This window comes from Eubalaena glacialis, chromosome 6, assembly GCF_028564815.1.
Source record: "Eubalaena glacialis isolate mEubGla1 chromosome 6, mEubGla1.1.hap2.+ XY, whole genome shotgun sequence".
Taxonomy (NCBI): Eukaryota; Metazoa; Chordata; class Mammalia; order Artiodactyla; family Balaenidae; genus Eubalaena; species Eubalaena glacialis.
The window spans coordinates 116,469,393-116,486,417 of record NC_083721.1 but is presented as its reverse complement, the minus strand read 5'-3'; the positions used below and the strand labels follow the sequence as shown (position 1 = coordinate 116,486,417).

At 39.9% G+C, this 17,025-nt stretch overlaps 1 protein-coding gene across 1 annotated transcript; it reads left to right on the top strand.

Annotated features, from left to right (window-relative positions):
* Positions 1–10,424: 10,424 nt before the first annotated feature.
* On the top strand, positions 10,425–11,579 carry P2RY1 (purinergic receptor P2Y1). Its single transcript, XM_061193535.1, has one exon. The coding sequence runs from the start codon at positions 10,425–10,427 to the stop codon at positions 11,544–11,546; it is 1,122 nt and encodes a 373-aa protein (XP_061049518.1). The 3' UTR covers positions 11,547–11,579.
* Positions 11,580–17,025: the final 5,446 nt, after the last annotated feature.

Here is a 17,025-nt window from a genome sequence, read left to right as displayed (position 1 = left end):
TAGTAATGCCAGGAAACTACTTATCTAGTTTTCTTTCCTTTATCCTTTCAACTACTACTAGTGTTCTGTCACCATTAAGAAAATGGAAAGAAATGGTAAGATAGGTATATATACATATATTTACATCCTGGCAGGAAGGCAGGATACAACTATATAGTACCCTCATTTAAAATATACATATAAATATATATTCACATGACTATATTTGAAAGGAAAAGTCTTTGGATGAGTAAATGTTATATTGGTTGTCCCAAGGTCTAGAATTTTGCCTCTGTTTTTTCTGAGTGTATGTGTTTGCGTGTGTGTGTCTGTGTGTGAGACTTATCTGCAGTAACTTTTCTTCCCACAATAATCCTGTTCTTGGGTAATTAGTTGATTAATTTTTATTAGAAATTAAATACATTTTAAAAATGATCGGTGAGTCTCTTTATTTCATCATACTTGTTATTCTAATAGCCTCCCATAAACCAACAATATAGGAGACAAGTCAGTCAAGCAGTCTACAGAAGGAATTCAGCTGAGGTCATTAACCTAGAAAGAGTTTCCTCTCTAAAAAAGCCATCAGGTCATTCACTTCTGGAATGTTGAAGTCTGGTAATAATTAACTTATTTCTTTCTTCAGTGCTGTCACCATGGCATTAGCCACATTTTTTTCAATCACATTTTAGATTATCCACATGATAATGGATAATCCTTCTTCAACTTCCCTAACTGAAGAGCCACAAGTCCTCCTTCCTTCATTTTCAATCTTGTTCCTTTCTCTAATACACACACACACACACACACACATGTGTGTGTGTGTTTATATGTTCAGACACATATATGCTTTTCATTTCAGAGTGCTATATAATCAATCTTCTGAGGCCTGACTTTTTTTTATTACATATTGTAACTTTAAGTTCTGCTTTATCCAATGTTATAGGAAGTTTATCAATCCTTAAAGGTTTCTTTGATGACCAACGTTTCTTTTATCATTGACTGATTTCTTCTTCTCCTTCCTCTTCTTCTTCTTCTGGCTCTCCTCACTGCCTGAAAATTTACACTGTATTTCCTCCTATATTTCCTCCTATATCACCATATACCATATTCCTCATATTCCAATTTCCTCATATAATCTTTTTATACTTAATATATTTAATACTGTATATTTACATCTTTGAGATGTTATATTCATTTTCTTCAGTCTTTTACTCCATGAGAAAAAAGCAGTGGGTTCCCTTCCCTTCCTCATATATTACTTCTAAGGACTTCTAATCAAAATGGTCTTTTCAGAGGTAAGGAGATTTTGTCTCTTTCCTCATAGCCCAGCTGATTTACAGACCTAACTCTTGTTCATCGTACCTACTATATCTGTTTCCCTCTGCCTTTTTCCTTCCATGGCCAGAGTAGAACTGCTTTATTTCCCCTTCTGCTCTTGAAAAGCTTGTCCCACGTCATTTCCTTCTCTTAGAGCGCCACAACTTTTTCCTGCAGTTATTCTGAGCAGGAATAACCCTTTCATTTATTATAATATAGCATATAAAATATATTTTATTATAACATACAGCATGCTTTGGGGTGAATGCTATAAAGTTGACCTTCTTCCCCAGAACAACTATTTACAAATTTTTGCTTCTCCCCTCCCTTTTTTTGTAATTAAGGAAATCAACCTTATCCTCCATTGCTAAACCACTTTTTCTTACTTACCTAACACTCATTTCATGACTTTGTAAAGTCTATCTTTGGCCAATTCCTGAGGATCCCCATGCGGGTAATAATCTTTGCCTGTTTCTAAATGAAAAGTATTAGGTTGGTAGTCCAACACAGCTTCCCCTTGCCACACCTGTCCTTTACACATACACTTTCAATCCAAACCCTTACCAGTCTGCCACCTTCATTGGAGATGAAATCTAATCTAATCTCTCATGCTATCTTGCTACAGCAAATTATAATGTATCCTACAGCCAAAATTTCATGCCCGAGGAGAATAAACAGAGCTTTCAGCTATGAAGGGTTCAGGCAATCACCACAAAGTTTTTCCAGACTTGCTTTCCCCTTTCTTCTGAGGCACTCATTCTCTAAATCAAATTCAATTTCTCTGCTGCTCTGAAGCTCATGTCAAACTCCTTATTTCCAAAGACTCAAATTACTGTAAGTATGTCCCTTGGTTTCCTCCCAACTGAATTAATAATGAAGGTCCCAGGAGAAATTACCATACCTTGGGGCTGGTTTCCATCATGGAAGCAGAACCTCATAATTTATCTTGATTGAAGGAAGACTTTCATTTTCCTGGCAGGAATGCAAAGATTCTTTTTTCCCTCTTTTTTTTTCATCCTTTCTTCTATACGTCCTTAGCAAAGACAAAAGAGGTATGACAACAGGATTTTTCTGCCTTCTGCCTCCTTAGTTCATTCATTCTGCTCAGTTTTTCCAATGCTCTGTAGATCTCCACTTGGGTGCTCCCATTGGGAGCTAACTCTCAGCAACTTCCCTGCCAAAGCAGTAGGTTCTCAGGGCCTGTTCTCACCAACCTTGGAGCACTGTTTTCTCCACCAGGCTCCGAATGGTCCCAGGCACAATCCTCTAGCCTCCTTGAAGCTTTGGAGTTTGCCTGTCACAACTGTATTCCTGAAACCCTTGTTTTCCTCTTCCTCCCCACCCATCAATCACATCCATGGTTGTACTGCCTTCTATACCAGAGGTGATAACAATGTCACTCCCTGTCCCCTTATTTCCGCCTAAGACAGGTAGGCTATACTTCTCTTTTTCTTGGAGTCTGTCACTCAGCCCTGGAGGAAGGCTCTGATCGCCTGGCTCATCCCCTTCACCTCCAGGCCAAAGTGAATTTGACCATGTCAGTCCAGAGTCTTTCCCTAGGAATTTATTATTGGAAATAATGCTAGGCTTTGAGTTGCCACGTTGAGTCATATCCATGTAGGAAGAGAAAACTGTTTTGCAGAGAGAGGGAAGAGGAGACGAGGAAGAAGAAAGGAAGAAAAAGAAGGAGGGAGGGAAAGAAAATCAGTGGTTGAATAGAGAAAGGCAGAGAACAGAGACCCCATGTCTTTAAAGAAGTAGAGAGAATAGGCAAAATACATGATTTTCAAGTTCCTATACCTTCTTTCTTCTAAAGCCCAAACTCCTGTACCCTTCCAATAAAGTCACTTTATTTGTTCAAGCTGGTTTTGATGAATTTGGTTTCTTACATCCAAATGCCCACTTATCAAGTTATATCCATTAAGGTAAAAATGATAGTATTATAAATAATAATGATAATAATAGCTAGTATTTATTATGCACCTACTATGTACCAGGCACAGTCCTAAACACTTTACTCACACAATCACATTCTTATAGCTATCTTGTGATATAGGAGTTATTTGATAAGAACATTGACACAACACAGGTTTGGCCATGTGTCTAGTTGCACAGCTATTAAGTGGCCCTAACTGACCTTTGAACCCAGTTCTGTTCTCTTCTCCAAAACCACGTGCTATGAGCTAATACATAAAAAGCATTCCAAATAGCACGTGGCACATGCATACCACAGTTCAAGATTGCTAAACCCTTAACGTGTTTTAGTCACTGCATAGGAGGAGCTACAGCATTTTTAAATTGGCATAGTAAAGCAATGTCAGGCAGGATCATGTAAAATCTTGCTACTCAGAGTGTAGTGGTTGGATGAGGAGCTTGGACATCAAACAGAACTTGTTGCAAATGCAAAGTCTTGGGCTCCACCCCATACCTACAACTGCATTTTAGCAAGATCCCCCAAGTGATCTGTATGCACAGTCAAGTTTGAGAAACTGTGCTAAGAGACTCAAAGCAGATGTTGCTGGTGAGCTAAGATAGTATTTTACTTATGTGGTTATTATAACTATGATACAGTCTCTAAGATAAATATTTAGCTGCAATATCAGGTGTCTAGAACTGAAGTTGAAGGATGAAAATCAGAACTAATGTTGAGGTTCTGCTAAACCCTATCATTGAAAACGTAAGAATTTCTCAAGGAGTAACTGATTATTTCTCCACTTGAAGCATAACTTAGACTATTTGAGTTCTCTGTCAACTATAAATAACTGTTTCTATATTGAATTATATTTTATTCCATTTTATTGTTTTTATAGACAAAACATGGGTCTATTTCACTTTAGTATGTTGACATATTAGATGCTTTCTTTGGCTACCCAGGTATCTTTCCAGCAGAGTATCCAATCTTGTGCTTGTTGTAAGAAGACCCTCTTGGATAAGGCCATCCTGCCAGCTTTTCTACAAGAATCTAAATTAAAAAATTATAAAAATGGACACAATGCTCATCTGCTTAAAATTGCTTCACACTTTGAGTGCCACTGGTGAAAACTTACCAAATTTTCAGAAAGCCAAATTCCAAAATCTGAAGTTTGAATGACAACTGCTATTAAGTTTAATCTTGAAAAATGTGTACAGCACTATATAGCACAGAGAACTATATTCAGTATCCTATGATAAACCATAATGGAAAAAATATGAAAAAAAAAGAATATATATATATCTGAATCACTTTGCCGTACAGCAGAAATTAACACAATGTTGTAAATCAACTATACTTCAATTTTAAAAATGTTTAAATTTAAAAAAGAAAAGAAAAAGAAAAATGTGAAACTCTCAGGACATAATTGAGATCAACATCCCAGGAGTGAGCTGATGGAATCTGTGACTTAACATGAGGAAAACAGGTATTTCTTTATTTTCACACATGGTTTTCATTTACCTATTTGGGATTTAGCTTATGTACTCAAAACATGGATGTATCAGAAATCAACAGTTTATTTATGGTGGATATAATAATGATGACAAATAACACTCAAATAATGTCATATTTTTACCCTTTGTGCTACCATGGAAACCCTCCATGGGTCCATGAGTATGGTGTAAGATCTTGGATATGGGTAACTGGCTTTAAAGATATTTCTGCACCCACAGGCTTTACAAACACTTATTTCCTATCATCTCCTGAAAAAGCTAAGTGTATAATGAAATTGTAGGGACCTCCCTGGTGGTGCAGTGGTTAGGAATCCACCTGCCAAAGCAGGGGACACGGGTTTGAGCCCTGGTCTGGGAAGATCCCACATGCCACAGAGCAACTAAGCCCATGCGCCACAGCTACTGAGCCTGTGCTCTAGAGCCCTCGAGCCACAACTACTGAGCCCACGTGCCACAACTACTGAAGCCCGAGCGCCTAGAGCCCGTGCTCCGCAACTAGAGAAGCCACCGCAATGAGAAGCCCGCACACTGCAACGAAGAGTAGCCCCCGCTTGCCACAACTAGAGAAAGCCCGTGTGCAGCAACGAAGACCCAACGCAGCCAAAACTAAATAAATTTAAAATAAAAAAAGAAAATTGTAGAAAAACTGGCATGTAATATAGCATTTCCAATCTATTATCAGTAAATGTTGTGAGACATGCCTTTGTGAAACCAGAGAGGTCAGATATAAAGAGAGCAAAGGGAATATTTATCAGATAATAATGATTAGAGAAAGACGACAAGCCAGGACTGGCATTTTTATTCTGGATTTAACATAAATTCTTTTAAAAATATTCCAAAGTGACCAAGACTAGGGACTAGGGCTTCATGTGGATGGGAATAAGGAAAGTAAATACTAAAAAGGGCACTATAGGGAAGCAGTTTCCTTGAATATTCGTAACTTCTGGGAGCAAGAAATTTTGTGAAGGATGAAAAGATTTAGGTGGGCTGGGATTTTACCCGTCCTTGTAAGTGATAGCACGCAGATGGAAAACCTAGCCTATATATATATATATATATATTCATATATATATGAATAATTTTTCTGTATACCTGAAACTAACACAACATTGTAAATCGATTATACTTCCAAAAAAAAAAAAAAAGAAAGAAACTTCATTGAACTGAAACAAAAAGAAAGAAAAGAAAACCAAGCTCAATGTCGTCTGCCAAGGGGCAGATACTCAAACGGCACATTATTCTAACCACGGGACCCCTCAGCCTGTGTCATCTCACCACCTCCCAGATCCCTCCCCCCACAGCTACCCAGATTCAAACCTAAATAATTGGAAAGCAATGCTCTGTGAGATTTCCAAAGTTCCCTGTCAGTTCTGTGCAAGCACCTTGCTTTCTCTTCTCCCCTACACAGTTCCCCTCTTGCACCTCCCTCTCCTTCCTCCCTTTCCTTTCCCCTCCCTCTTTCCTCAGCCTCCCTGGTCCCTTACTCTCCTCTCCTCTTATTCATTCCAACCCTGGAGCAACCAAGCTGTCTCCTATTCTGTGTCCTATACTCCTGATGTGATTCTTAATGAAATAAATTTCAGGAACCCTACTGATCGGATCCATGACAAGTGAATCATTTATAGGAGCAGCTGGGCCCTCCACAGCACAGGACCATCTTTCATCCTTTCTCTGTGTGCTTTTTCCACTCCTGCCCCACCTTAGCCCTCTCACCTCTAACTCACTGGCGGATACCAGCTGTGAATTCCTTGGGTTTCTTTCTTCTTTCTTTCTCCTATATTCTTCTTGGAGAATAGAAGAGTCTCCTCACTTTCTTAAGGTATATCTCAGAAGTTATCACACTTTAGTTATTATTCTTGGAGGGATCTCTCAAAGGATTCCCTTGTCTCCCAAAGCAGAGTCTCATCCTCTCTCACCTGCAAAATCCCGTGTTGGCCTACCCATTAGCTCTCCCTTCTCTCTGCCACCCTTTACATTTTATGTTTATCAGAAGTTTTTTTCTTTTTATGCTTGTAGCCCTTGATTCAAATTTTTTCAATTATCTTTCCATCCTCAATGATTGTTGGATTTTCTGTGACTTTAAAAAAAGGGAAAGAAGAACCTTTGTAAAGATGGTTATTAGAAACTTTGTAGCAAGAAGGGCAGCCTTTTTGTTTATGAGTCTGAAACTGAACAGGTTTGACTTTCCTAGAATTGTCTGTCACTTTTCAAATTATATATAAATTTTTGGCTATTTTTTTAAAAGCCTAAGGAGAGCAGAACATTTGGGAAGCTTCTGAAATACTCTATCAGTACCTTCAAGACCTGGCTCAAAATTTTCTCTCTTGATAGAAGGCTTCTGGGAATAACACTTTCTATACTCAATCTTTTTTAGTAGTGGCCACTAACGGTTAATTTTCTTATCAGTGCCCTGTAATAGTGTGTATTTTATCATAGAATAGTGGTTAAATGTATGGCCTTTAAGGATAGATGGCTTCAGTTTAAATCCCAGTTTCTACTGTATGACTCTGAATGAGTTACTTAACCTCTCCGTGCCTTCGTTTCACCACTTATAAAATAGGGATATGACTGTCAATTACCATAGGATATTTTAAGGATTAAAGGACTCAGCACTGTGCATAGTACTGAGTATATAGGAAAGGCTTATTATTATTGTTATTGTTATATGTTATCATCATGGTTAACCCTGTAAGTTCTTTGCATTTCCAACTAAATTGTTAATCTCTTAAAGTCAGACATTTACATCATTAATCAAATAAAAAACAAATTAATACAAAATGTTTGAGGTAAGTCACTTAAAGATATGAACCATATTCTTTTCATAGCTTTAAGGCATTTATATTTGGTATTTAAGCATCAATAAATACTTACATGTTATTGGGTTTTAGATGGTATTTTATTTTTTCCTTTATTAAATCTAGTCCAATGTATTACAAATAGAAAGTCAACATAGTCAACAAACAGTAACTGAATACATAAATTATTTCTCAAAAGCACAATTTTGATTTAAAATATAACTTAAACGTATTTCAAATCTGAAATATGTGGCATGTAAAAGCAGTGTTTACAAAATCAACCTTTTTTATCTCATTTTAAAAAGTCTGTGGTCCACTTAGGACAACTATCTTCTCCAAATGCCTAATAAAGTGTGAAGTTTTCTGAAAGTACTTAATGGTATTTAGACTAAGTGTACATTTCCAAACACTCACATTATGGGTTAATGCATTTGCAACAGACTTCTGAATGAGGTTACATATTGCTTATGTTGCAAATGAAAAATGCAAAAGAGTGAGGAGTTAGGACCTATTGAGTACCAGTGGAAGTCAATGTTTTCTTCCACTTCCCTCTCTCTCTTAATAGAAAATAATCCCAGCCAGTACCATCCTAATCAAAGAATATGAAAATGTTTCATGTTAAGACTTGGAAGTATAGAATCATATATGGATGGGGAAAAAAATCAAATCCAACTCCCTTATTTTATAGTTGAGAAAACTGAGGCCTGTAGCATTCATTTCAATTCAGACTTGTTTTCAAAACAACATTCATGCCCTTGAGTTATTTACTCTAGTTTTATCATTTATTTTCATGCTGTTTTATTGACCACAACTCAAAATACCAGTGTGCTCACAATGCCATATGTTTGGATATGGTCCTTTCTACATGTGTCCCTGGAAAGGACTGTCTGGTCCTTGTGGGGAATTTTCCTTTGTGGTATCAAAGCCAGGAGCTCCAGGTTTTCCTTTAAGCATTTTTTAAGAGAACATTATCATGTAACATCTGGGACCAGAAAGAAATCTTTATGGTATATATTTTACAGATATTTTCTTTTGGGATTTTTTTTCTTCAAAGAGAAAAGCCTTTGTGAATATTTCACATAAAGCATATGTTAATTAATAAATTGCCAAGATTGCTAGATTCCATCCCTGTGTGAGCCCATTTAAATATGTCCCTCAATAGCTGATAATTCATTTTCCAATCAAACTTACTCAACTACAATTTTGAAGTGCATTGCTCTAAAATTTGACACATTCAAGCCATGAAAACGAGTGTTTGAATAAATGTAGTATTCAAGGAAGCCTCAACCAGTATTGTTAGGGTACTTACCAGAGATATTTGTGACTAATCACTTTAACCTAAAGAAATAGGATTGGTACTAAAACCCCCAAACCACACCTTAATCACTTTGGAGTTGAAATTGTCTTTACATCTATCTATATAAATTTATATTTAATATTCACGTTATTTCCTGAACAATATGTTTTTATTTATTTATTTTTATTGCAGCCTTTGATATTTAATTAAATGTACTGGACAGGAGGATTTGGGGACCCTGCGTTGTCTGTAAGTGGTAGGTAACAAATTGTGCTGAAGCAACGTCAAGTATCAACTACTAATACTTCTACAAAGCCCTTTTAGAAATTTTCACGTTGATGTTACCAATTGACGTCGGTTTATTAGCATTTGGTTAATTAAGAGAAACCATATTGAAATAAAAGGGGAAAGGCAGACTAGAAGGACAGAAAGAGACTCTCCCCATTGCCCTCCCCACCCTCCCTCCTCTGAAAGCTTTCTGGGAGCAGCAGGTTCCTGCAAGTGCCAGGAATCCGGTCTCGGTGAAGCGCGGAGCGCTGCCACGCCAGGGCTTTCCCGGTTGGGGACTACAGGCTGCTTGGAACGTGCAAACACCTGGCGTGGTTCTTGAGGGCCCCAGAGACTTGAGTCTCATTCCGGTCCGCTCCAGGGTTGTAGGCAGAAGGCTCGGAGCGGTCAGAGGGGTTTCCTGTGTGTCAGCAACATCACTCTGCCCAGATAGCTGGCGGAAGAGCCAAGGAGTGCTCTCGGACCAATCGCTCTCCAGCAGCCAGCCCTACCCCTGCCCCTGACCGAGCGCGCCCTGACCGCCGACTCTGGTGAAGACCGGCTCTCCCAGAAGACGCCTCCGGCCCCAGGCGAACTTCGCGGAGGCACGCCCCTCGCCTGCCGGCGGAGCGCGGACTCGCCTGGGTGCCCAAACTCCGCCCATCCTCGCGGGGAGCCCGGCTCGCCCTCCCGCCGCCTGCACTCGAGCAGGTCTCTAGAAGAGCCTGCGAGCTCACACAGACGGCGAGCCGGACGCGATCCAGAAGCGCACGAGTCTGCGACCACGCGCGCTCCGATGGCCCCCAGAGGCTGAGCGCCCGGGGGCGCGGAGGCAGCGGCGCGGGCCCTAGAGCTGAGCTGCTGGCTTGCAAGGTAGGGAGCAGGAAGATGCCCAAACGAACTTGATCTTTGGGGGAAGGCGGTTGGGGCGCGCCCTCCCCACCTCGGAGCGCAGAGCAGCGAGTTTGGCTCGACCTCACTGAGCCCCAGGCGCGCTCTCCGGCGCTAACCCGCGGTCCCTCGGCAAAGCGCAGTCGGAAAGTTGTCGGCGGCGGTGTCCCTCGCGCCCTGTTGTGTAACCTCGGCGCTGCCAGCCTCACCGGGAAGTTGCTGGTCCTCCGGCCAGCCCGGTTCGGTCGCGGCCCGGGGCAGATTTCATGGCCCGCGGCGAACGCGGGGCCGGAGCCGGCGTGGGCGAGCCCCTGCTTGCCCCCTCCCGCAGAGATCCCCGGCGCCCCCTCCCGTCTGCTCGCCCGCCTTTCCGATGCTCGCTGCGCCCCTCGCCGCCGCCCTCTTGCCGCCGCTTGCCCCTTGGAGCCGCCGCCTAAGTCGGGGAGGAGAGAATGACCGAGGTGCTGTGGCCGGCGGTCCCCAATGGGACGGACGCTGCCTTCCTGGCCGGCCCGGGCTCGCCCTGGGGGAACAGCACAGTGGCCTCCACCGCCGCCGTCGCCTCTCCGTTCAAATGCGCGCTGACCAAGACAGGCTTCCAGTTCTACTACCTGCCAGCTGTCTACATCTTGGTGTTCATTGTCGGCTTCCTGGGCAACAGCGTGGCCATCTGGATGTTCGTCTTCCACATGAAGCCGTGGAGCGGCATCTCCGTGTACATGTTCAACTTGGCCTTGGCGGACTTCTTGTACGTGCTGACTCTGCCGGCGCTCATCTTCTACTACTTCAATAAGACCGACTGGATCTTCGGGGATGCCATGTGCAAGCTGCAGAGGTTCATCTTCCATGTGAACCTCTATGGCAGCATCTTGTTCCTGACCTGCATCAGCGCGCACCGGTACAGCGGTGTGGTGTACCCGCTCAAGTCCCTGGGCAGGCTGAAGAAGAAGAACGCAGTCTGTATCAGCGTGCTGGTGTGGCTCATCGTGGTGGTGGGGATCTCCCCCATCCTCTTCTATTCCGGCACCGGGATCCGGAAAAACAAAACCATCACCTGCTATGACACCACCTCAGACGAGTACCTGCGAAGTTATTTCATCTACAGCATGTGCACGACCGTGGCCATGTTCTGTGTTCCTTTGGTGCTGATTTTGGGCTGTTACGGATTAATTGTGAGAGCTTTGATTTACAAAGACCTGGACAATTCGCCTCTGAGGAGGAAATCCATTTACCTGGTGATTATTGTACTGACTGTTTTTGCCGTGTCTTACATCCCTTTCCACGTGATGAAAACAATGAATTTGAGGGCCCGGCTGGATTTTCAGACCCCAGAAATGTGTGCTTTCAATGACAGGGTTTATGCCACTTATCAGGTGACAAGAGGTCTAGCAAGTCTCAACAGTTGTGTGGACCCCATTCTCTATTTCTTGGCAGGAGATACTTTCAGAAGGAGACTCTCCCGAGCCACCAGGAAAGCTTCCAGAAGAAGTGAGGCAAATTTGCAGTCCAAGAGTGAAGACATGACTCTCAATATTTTATCCGAGTTCAAGCAGAATGGAGATACAAGCTTGTGAAGACGCAAGAATCCCCAAGCACCCACTTTTATAACATGGTAGGATGCTTAATAGAGCCAAGTGCTTTTTTCCCCTTTAAGTTTCTAGTAAGATTAGAGAAGATTCAAACCAAGAAAGCAGTGAGTTTAAAAAAAAAAAAAAAATAGAAGTGGAAATGCCTACACCCACACTTAGCTTGTTTGGGTTTGCTTTCAAGGACTTCCTTCTTTCTCACCAGAAGTATGTGACATAAAATAATACTATCCTACTTAAATATTTACTTTCTCTTCTGCCTTTAGAATTTGCAAGCTCTTCTGTTTAAAGTTTACATGAGTACTGGAGCTATTTGGATATTAATAACTTCTCCAAGAAAACTGACCACCTGAAACTTGAGTTTGTGATTCATCTAGTCTTATTGTTTTTAATAATCTGAGGTAGGAACAAATTGAAACTTCACATTCTCAAATTACTGTAGTACAGCAAAATACTAAACTCTGTTCATTCAGTAGCAGATGAACAGATTGCAGCTGGGTGTCTCTTGGTCCTGTAAGCATAGGTGATGGCTGGCTGAATTACTTTGGAGAATTAAATAGAAAAGTCAAGTCAATGAATTTACAAGTCTAAAAAGTGATTATCTCCCAGTTATTTCTAGAAAACTGCTCACTCTATGTTGGGTGCTAAATGTTTGGGGGTGGAGTCCTGTATATATTATCTTACAGGTAAAATGCCTTCAAAATAATCAACGTGCATGTACTTTCCTTGTAAACACCATGAACTCTGTTAGACTTCCTGTGACAAAGAGCATTTACTTGCACCACTGCTGTGCAGTGGCCTAGGAGTGTTTGTGTTCCAGTACAAATGCTCACTTCCATCTGTAAAAACAGTTTTAAAAATCACAGATAAATTACAGACCAAAGTTGAGTAACTGTTAGCAAGTTGAGGGATGTTGGGTAGGCGGGAGAGTGGCTGACAGTCATCCGTAATGCATAGCCTGCAAACATATTCTCGAATGTATGAGGCAACTGGGAGTGGGGAGAAGACATTTTTAGAATAAGGACTTTAGTTTACATTAATTGTGGTGTAAAGGCCCTTTTTTGGTTTTGTTTTGTTTTTGCTCCTTCCAAATGCTGGAAAACATAAAATGCAATATAAAAAGAAGAAGGCAGAATTTGTATGGATTGTGTTGGTAGAATGAAATGCTATAATGCTTTACTGGATCTTACATCCTCATATTTGAAGGAAAAAACTCCAAACATATGGGAAAGGGAAATATGAAGAATTAAATTTAAGTACTTGAAGTACCACAGCACTAAAAAAGTAAGGTATAGAAACTACTAATCAGACTAGTAATAGTTTAAGAGAAGACCACCAGACAGTGTTTTCTTTTATATTTTCCCTCTGCCAGGCAGTAATGACAAATCTGTAAAATACTTCAATAACTTTAATAACGATTTTCAGTGAATATTGAAATGCTGCATTTCTAGCCTTTGAAATGGTCAAATTTGATATAATGCCAAATAATGAGGTGAGGTGACAATTTACAACACCAAATAAATAAATCCAGTGTCAAAGGAATTTTTAATTGTGAAGGTACCCCCAACAAAGCCAGTATCAGAGTCTGCAACTGATGGTGGGGTAACTTGTTTGAAAGCACTTTATATGTAGAGCAGTTTGGGGCTGTGTCTCAAGGTGAGAACCTTAGCGCCCTGTGGGACCTGGTGACAGGGAAGTCAGAGCTGGGCTTCAGTTTTTGCAGGGCCTCAGTGGACTACAGATCTGTGAGCCCTAAAGTTTCTTCCTAGATTTGCTCCAGCCACTAAGATCAATGAAGAAAAGCTGTGTTTAGCCATCCTAAAGAGTGCTGCTTTTTCACATGTTCAGTCTTAAAGCACAGAATTATAGAAACCAAATCAAGAAGAAACCTTCTAGATGTCCTACCTACACCTCATTTTGAGAAAAGAGAAGGGTTAGCTAGGTTCTCATTTGGTTAGGGCCCTTCAGTGTTGTCTGTTGTGGAATCCTAAAAGAAAAAGACTAAGATATGTCATGAGTGTGTTATCCCAGTCAATTAATATCACTAAATTAATATTAATATCACTAAATTGGCCAAAATGGAAATGTCAAAGCCTGTATCATCCTTAAACTCGAAGGCTAATGGTACACATTTCTATAATATTCCCTCACCATTTACTTTAGTGTTCTTCCTTTTAGGTCTGATGCCCAGCCTGGTTTACAGTATGTGTTAAGTACATTGTTTCAGCTTCCAGAGAACTTTCTTCTCTGGATAGTAACAGTGACTAGAAATGCCCTTTTACTTCCTGGCATGCTTTTTCCAGAGTGTTTCTTCTTTAGCTTCATACATCACGTGGTAGACAATGATGGCATGCAGATGCCTGCCTGATAGTGACAAGAATGATCTCTCCAGCCCCTTCCAGGCACAAACTGGTCTCTGGGACGAGTCTGCTAATGATGAAAACATACAGAGGGTCAAGATAAAGCGGTGATCTATTGGGCTGAAGATCTGATTCATGATATATGATAAGAGTAGGTATTTTAAGAGTAAAGGCAGAAATCTACTGGCATTTTGATAAAAGAGTCAGAATTACAGAACTTATCAGTTAACTAAATTTCACACTACAAAACTGTTTGAATGCCAAGCTCAAGGCGTTTTATGGCTCATCAGTTGGCATCTTTGACTCTTTGAACATCAATGTGTGTTTGCACTGAAATGCTAAAAACACAGACCAAGAAGAGATACAGCATGAGAGTAGGATTTGGAGTTAAAATGGTGACACTGCCACTTGGCCAGCTGTGGAACTCTTGACCCTGTCAAGACCACTCTCTGTGGATTAAAAGGGTTGGATGACATCCATCTGTTGGGGCCTTAGGGGATGTGGTAAAGCCAGAGGTGCATGAAGTCTGCTACTGTATTTTCCAGGACTGTTCAATTCCAGTCCTTGACTGAAAATTCATACAAAGTTCACCGACTGTGATATGGATATGACCTGTAGGTTTTCTCAGTCCCCTCAGGGCAGTGCACTATACTGCCTTTGGATACAAGAGATGTCAGTGCTTACAGCATGTAGCAGCTTGTAGCAGCTGGAATTGGACTAGTGACAATAAAGATGTGTAACTAGTTAGAGATGTAGTGAAGCTTTAACTTTGCTGGTCAAATTGTAACTATCATAATAGTATTTATTGATGAAGCTCACAGCCCTTCCATTGTACAGATTGAAGAACTTTCTTTAAAGTTCCAACATACTGAGGTAAATTATATTTATTACAATGTATAATATTAATATGTCACACTGGTGTATTTTACATAATATATGATGCATAAAAAATGAGAGTTACTGTATATTATGATGCTTTCCAAATATCAGTATCTTGAAATGTTTAAGTCTTCAGATTTCTTTTATCTAAAATATGAAAATCTGTTTTGTGATACAAGTGATTCATTTTCTCTACAAATGCTTTTGCACGTTTATCTTTTTATTTAGGGTTCTTTCTACATAGACACAGTTTGGTGTCAGTCGATAGTAAATACAAAATATCTTAGCCAGACTGGGTCTGTATTGTCTACATTTTATATACTATTGTAGAAAACTTTACATTGTCTTTTTAATACATTTGGAATTGTGTCCCCAAATACAGTCAGAGCTTCCCATTTCCAAATGCAAAAGACTTGTCCTAAATTCAGAGGAGATCTCTTATGTTTTAGAAGTCTGGTGAGATGGGCATTACAGATACAACATTAGAGTTTGAGGAAATACTTTAGGGAGATGGGGAGAGAAAGAGGCAGCTGGTGTAATCAGTTACTGTGCTCAGTTCCGCTTCAATTTTTATTTTGTGTTTCTTCTCAAGGTGAAATAGTATAATCTTAATTTCTTTGAGATGGAGTTTCTAAGTAACACACTACCAGCAAGTTCAACACTGCTAGTAATTTTATTGTTTTCTTTGTTCATTTGATAACTTTAATTCCAGGTTTTACAGTAATAACTGTATATTATTTGGCTGCTGAATCCTGTTACGGTTTTTTAGTTCTGTTGTACATTGTATTATACACATCATTGCAAATTAATATGAAGGGGAATATATGTTACATATCAAAAATTGTGAATTTGAATTCTAGTATGTTTTAGTGCTTTTGCCAAAATGTTTATTTTTATAATATCTGTAATTTTAATATAGATAATTGAACTAGATTTCTTTGTGATTAATAGTGCCATTGAATGAGCAGTATGGAAACAGTGTTACTTGACATTTTGAGCTTTCTCAGGTTTATCTAAATCAATGGTAGCTTAACAGATTCCAGACTAATTGTGCATAATTGTGTTTTAAAAGGAATGTACATTTTCTATAAGTTTGCATGCAGGAGTGTACAGCTTGGAATGTGTGTGTGTGTGTGTGTGTGTCCATGGCATGGCAGCCAACTTCATATCTGCTGTTGGTAATAACAGCAGAGCTTTGATATAATCATGGTCATTAGAATTGTACCTACCATAGACAGTTAAAACTGAAAAAGTCTCAATAAAACTATGAAATGTGGTCTGATGGCTTCTATGTTATTATAGTACTAATACTTACAAGTTTCCCCAAATTTTGACATGTACCATTATACCGGCTGGCAAATATTGGCAATACTATTTACTAGTATCCTACTAATACTAGGATATATTGAATCAGCGCAGGCATCTCTTAACATGTAGCCTGGACTATAGGAAGTGAAGTGTTAAAGAAAGAATCCTGGTGCAAGGTAACTGATAAGATCATCATTATTTGATATTTAAATATTAATAGGAACTTGATTTAATTCTTTGAGGAAAATATGGAACACAATCTTAATACATATTTCTCATACTAGTGTTCTGTGTTTAAAATGTTAGCTGTAATCTAATGTAATGTAATGCCTCCTCTAATTTTTTAATCCATGGAGGTAGTCATTCTAATAATCCTTTGTGGTTTCTGTTTGTCTACTAGCCTACATTGCCTACTTCTCTCAAGTTTATATATTGATACACACACACACACACACACACACACATGCACACACATATATGTTACTATGCAGTGAAAAGCTGTACATGGAATGGACACATGCTTAAAGCGTTACTTTTTTTCCTTAGTGGGGAAGGTAAGTGCACTATGGTCCTGCACTGGATTTTTTGGTTGTCTGCTGAGACAGGTGCCCTATCACAGAATCCTGTGGGTAGAAAAATGCAAATCTCTTGCAGCCCCTAAGATACTGTCACTCAGTTTTAACTCCTTAATTGACTGTACTATCCAGACTTAACCACTCAGGAGTCCTCACGTATTAACATCAGCTTTGGTAGAGTTTTGTGGCTATGTATATGTGTGTGTGTGTGTGTGTGTATGTTTGTTTAGTGCATACACAGAAATTATACAGATAATTATCTTTCTGACTTAAGAAGAATTTACCATAATGCTTTGGGCACCCTGTGATTTTCAAAATCACTTTGGGATTATAGTCAGAGAAACT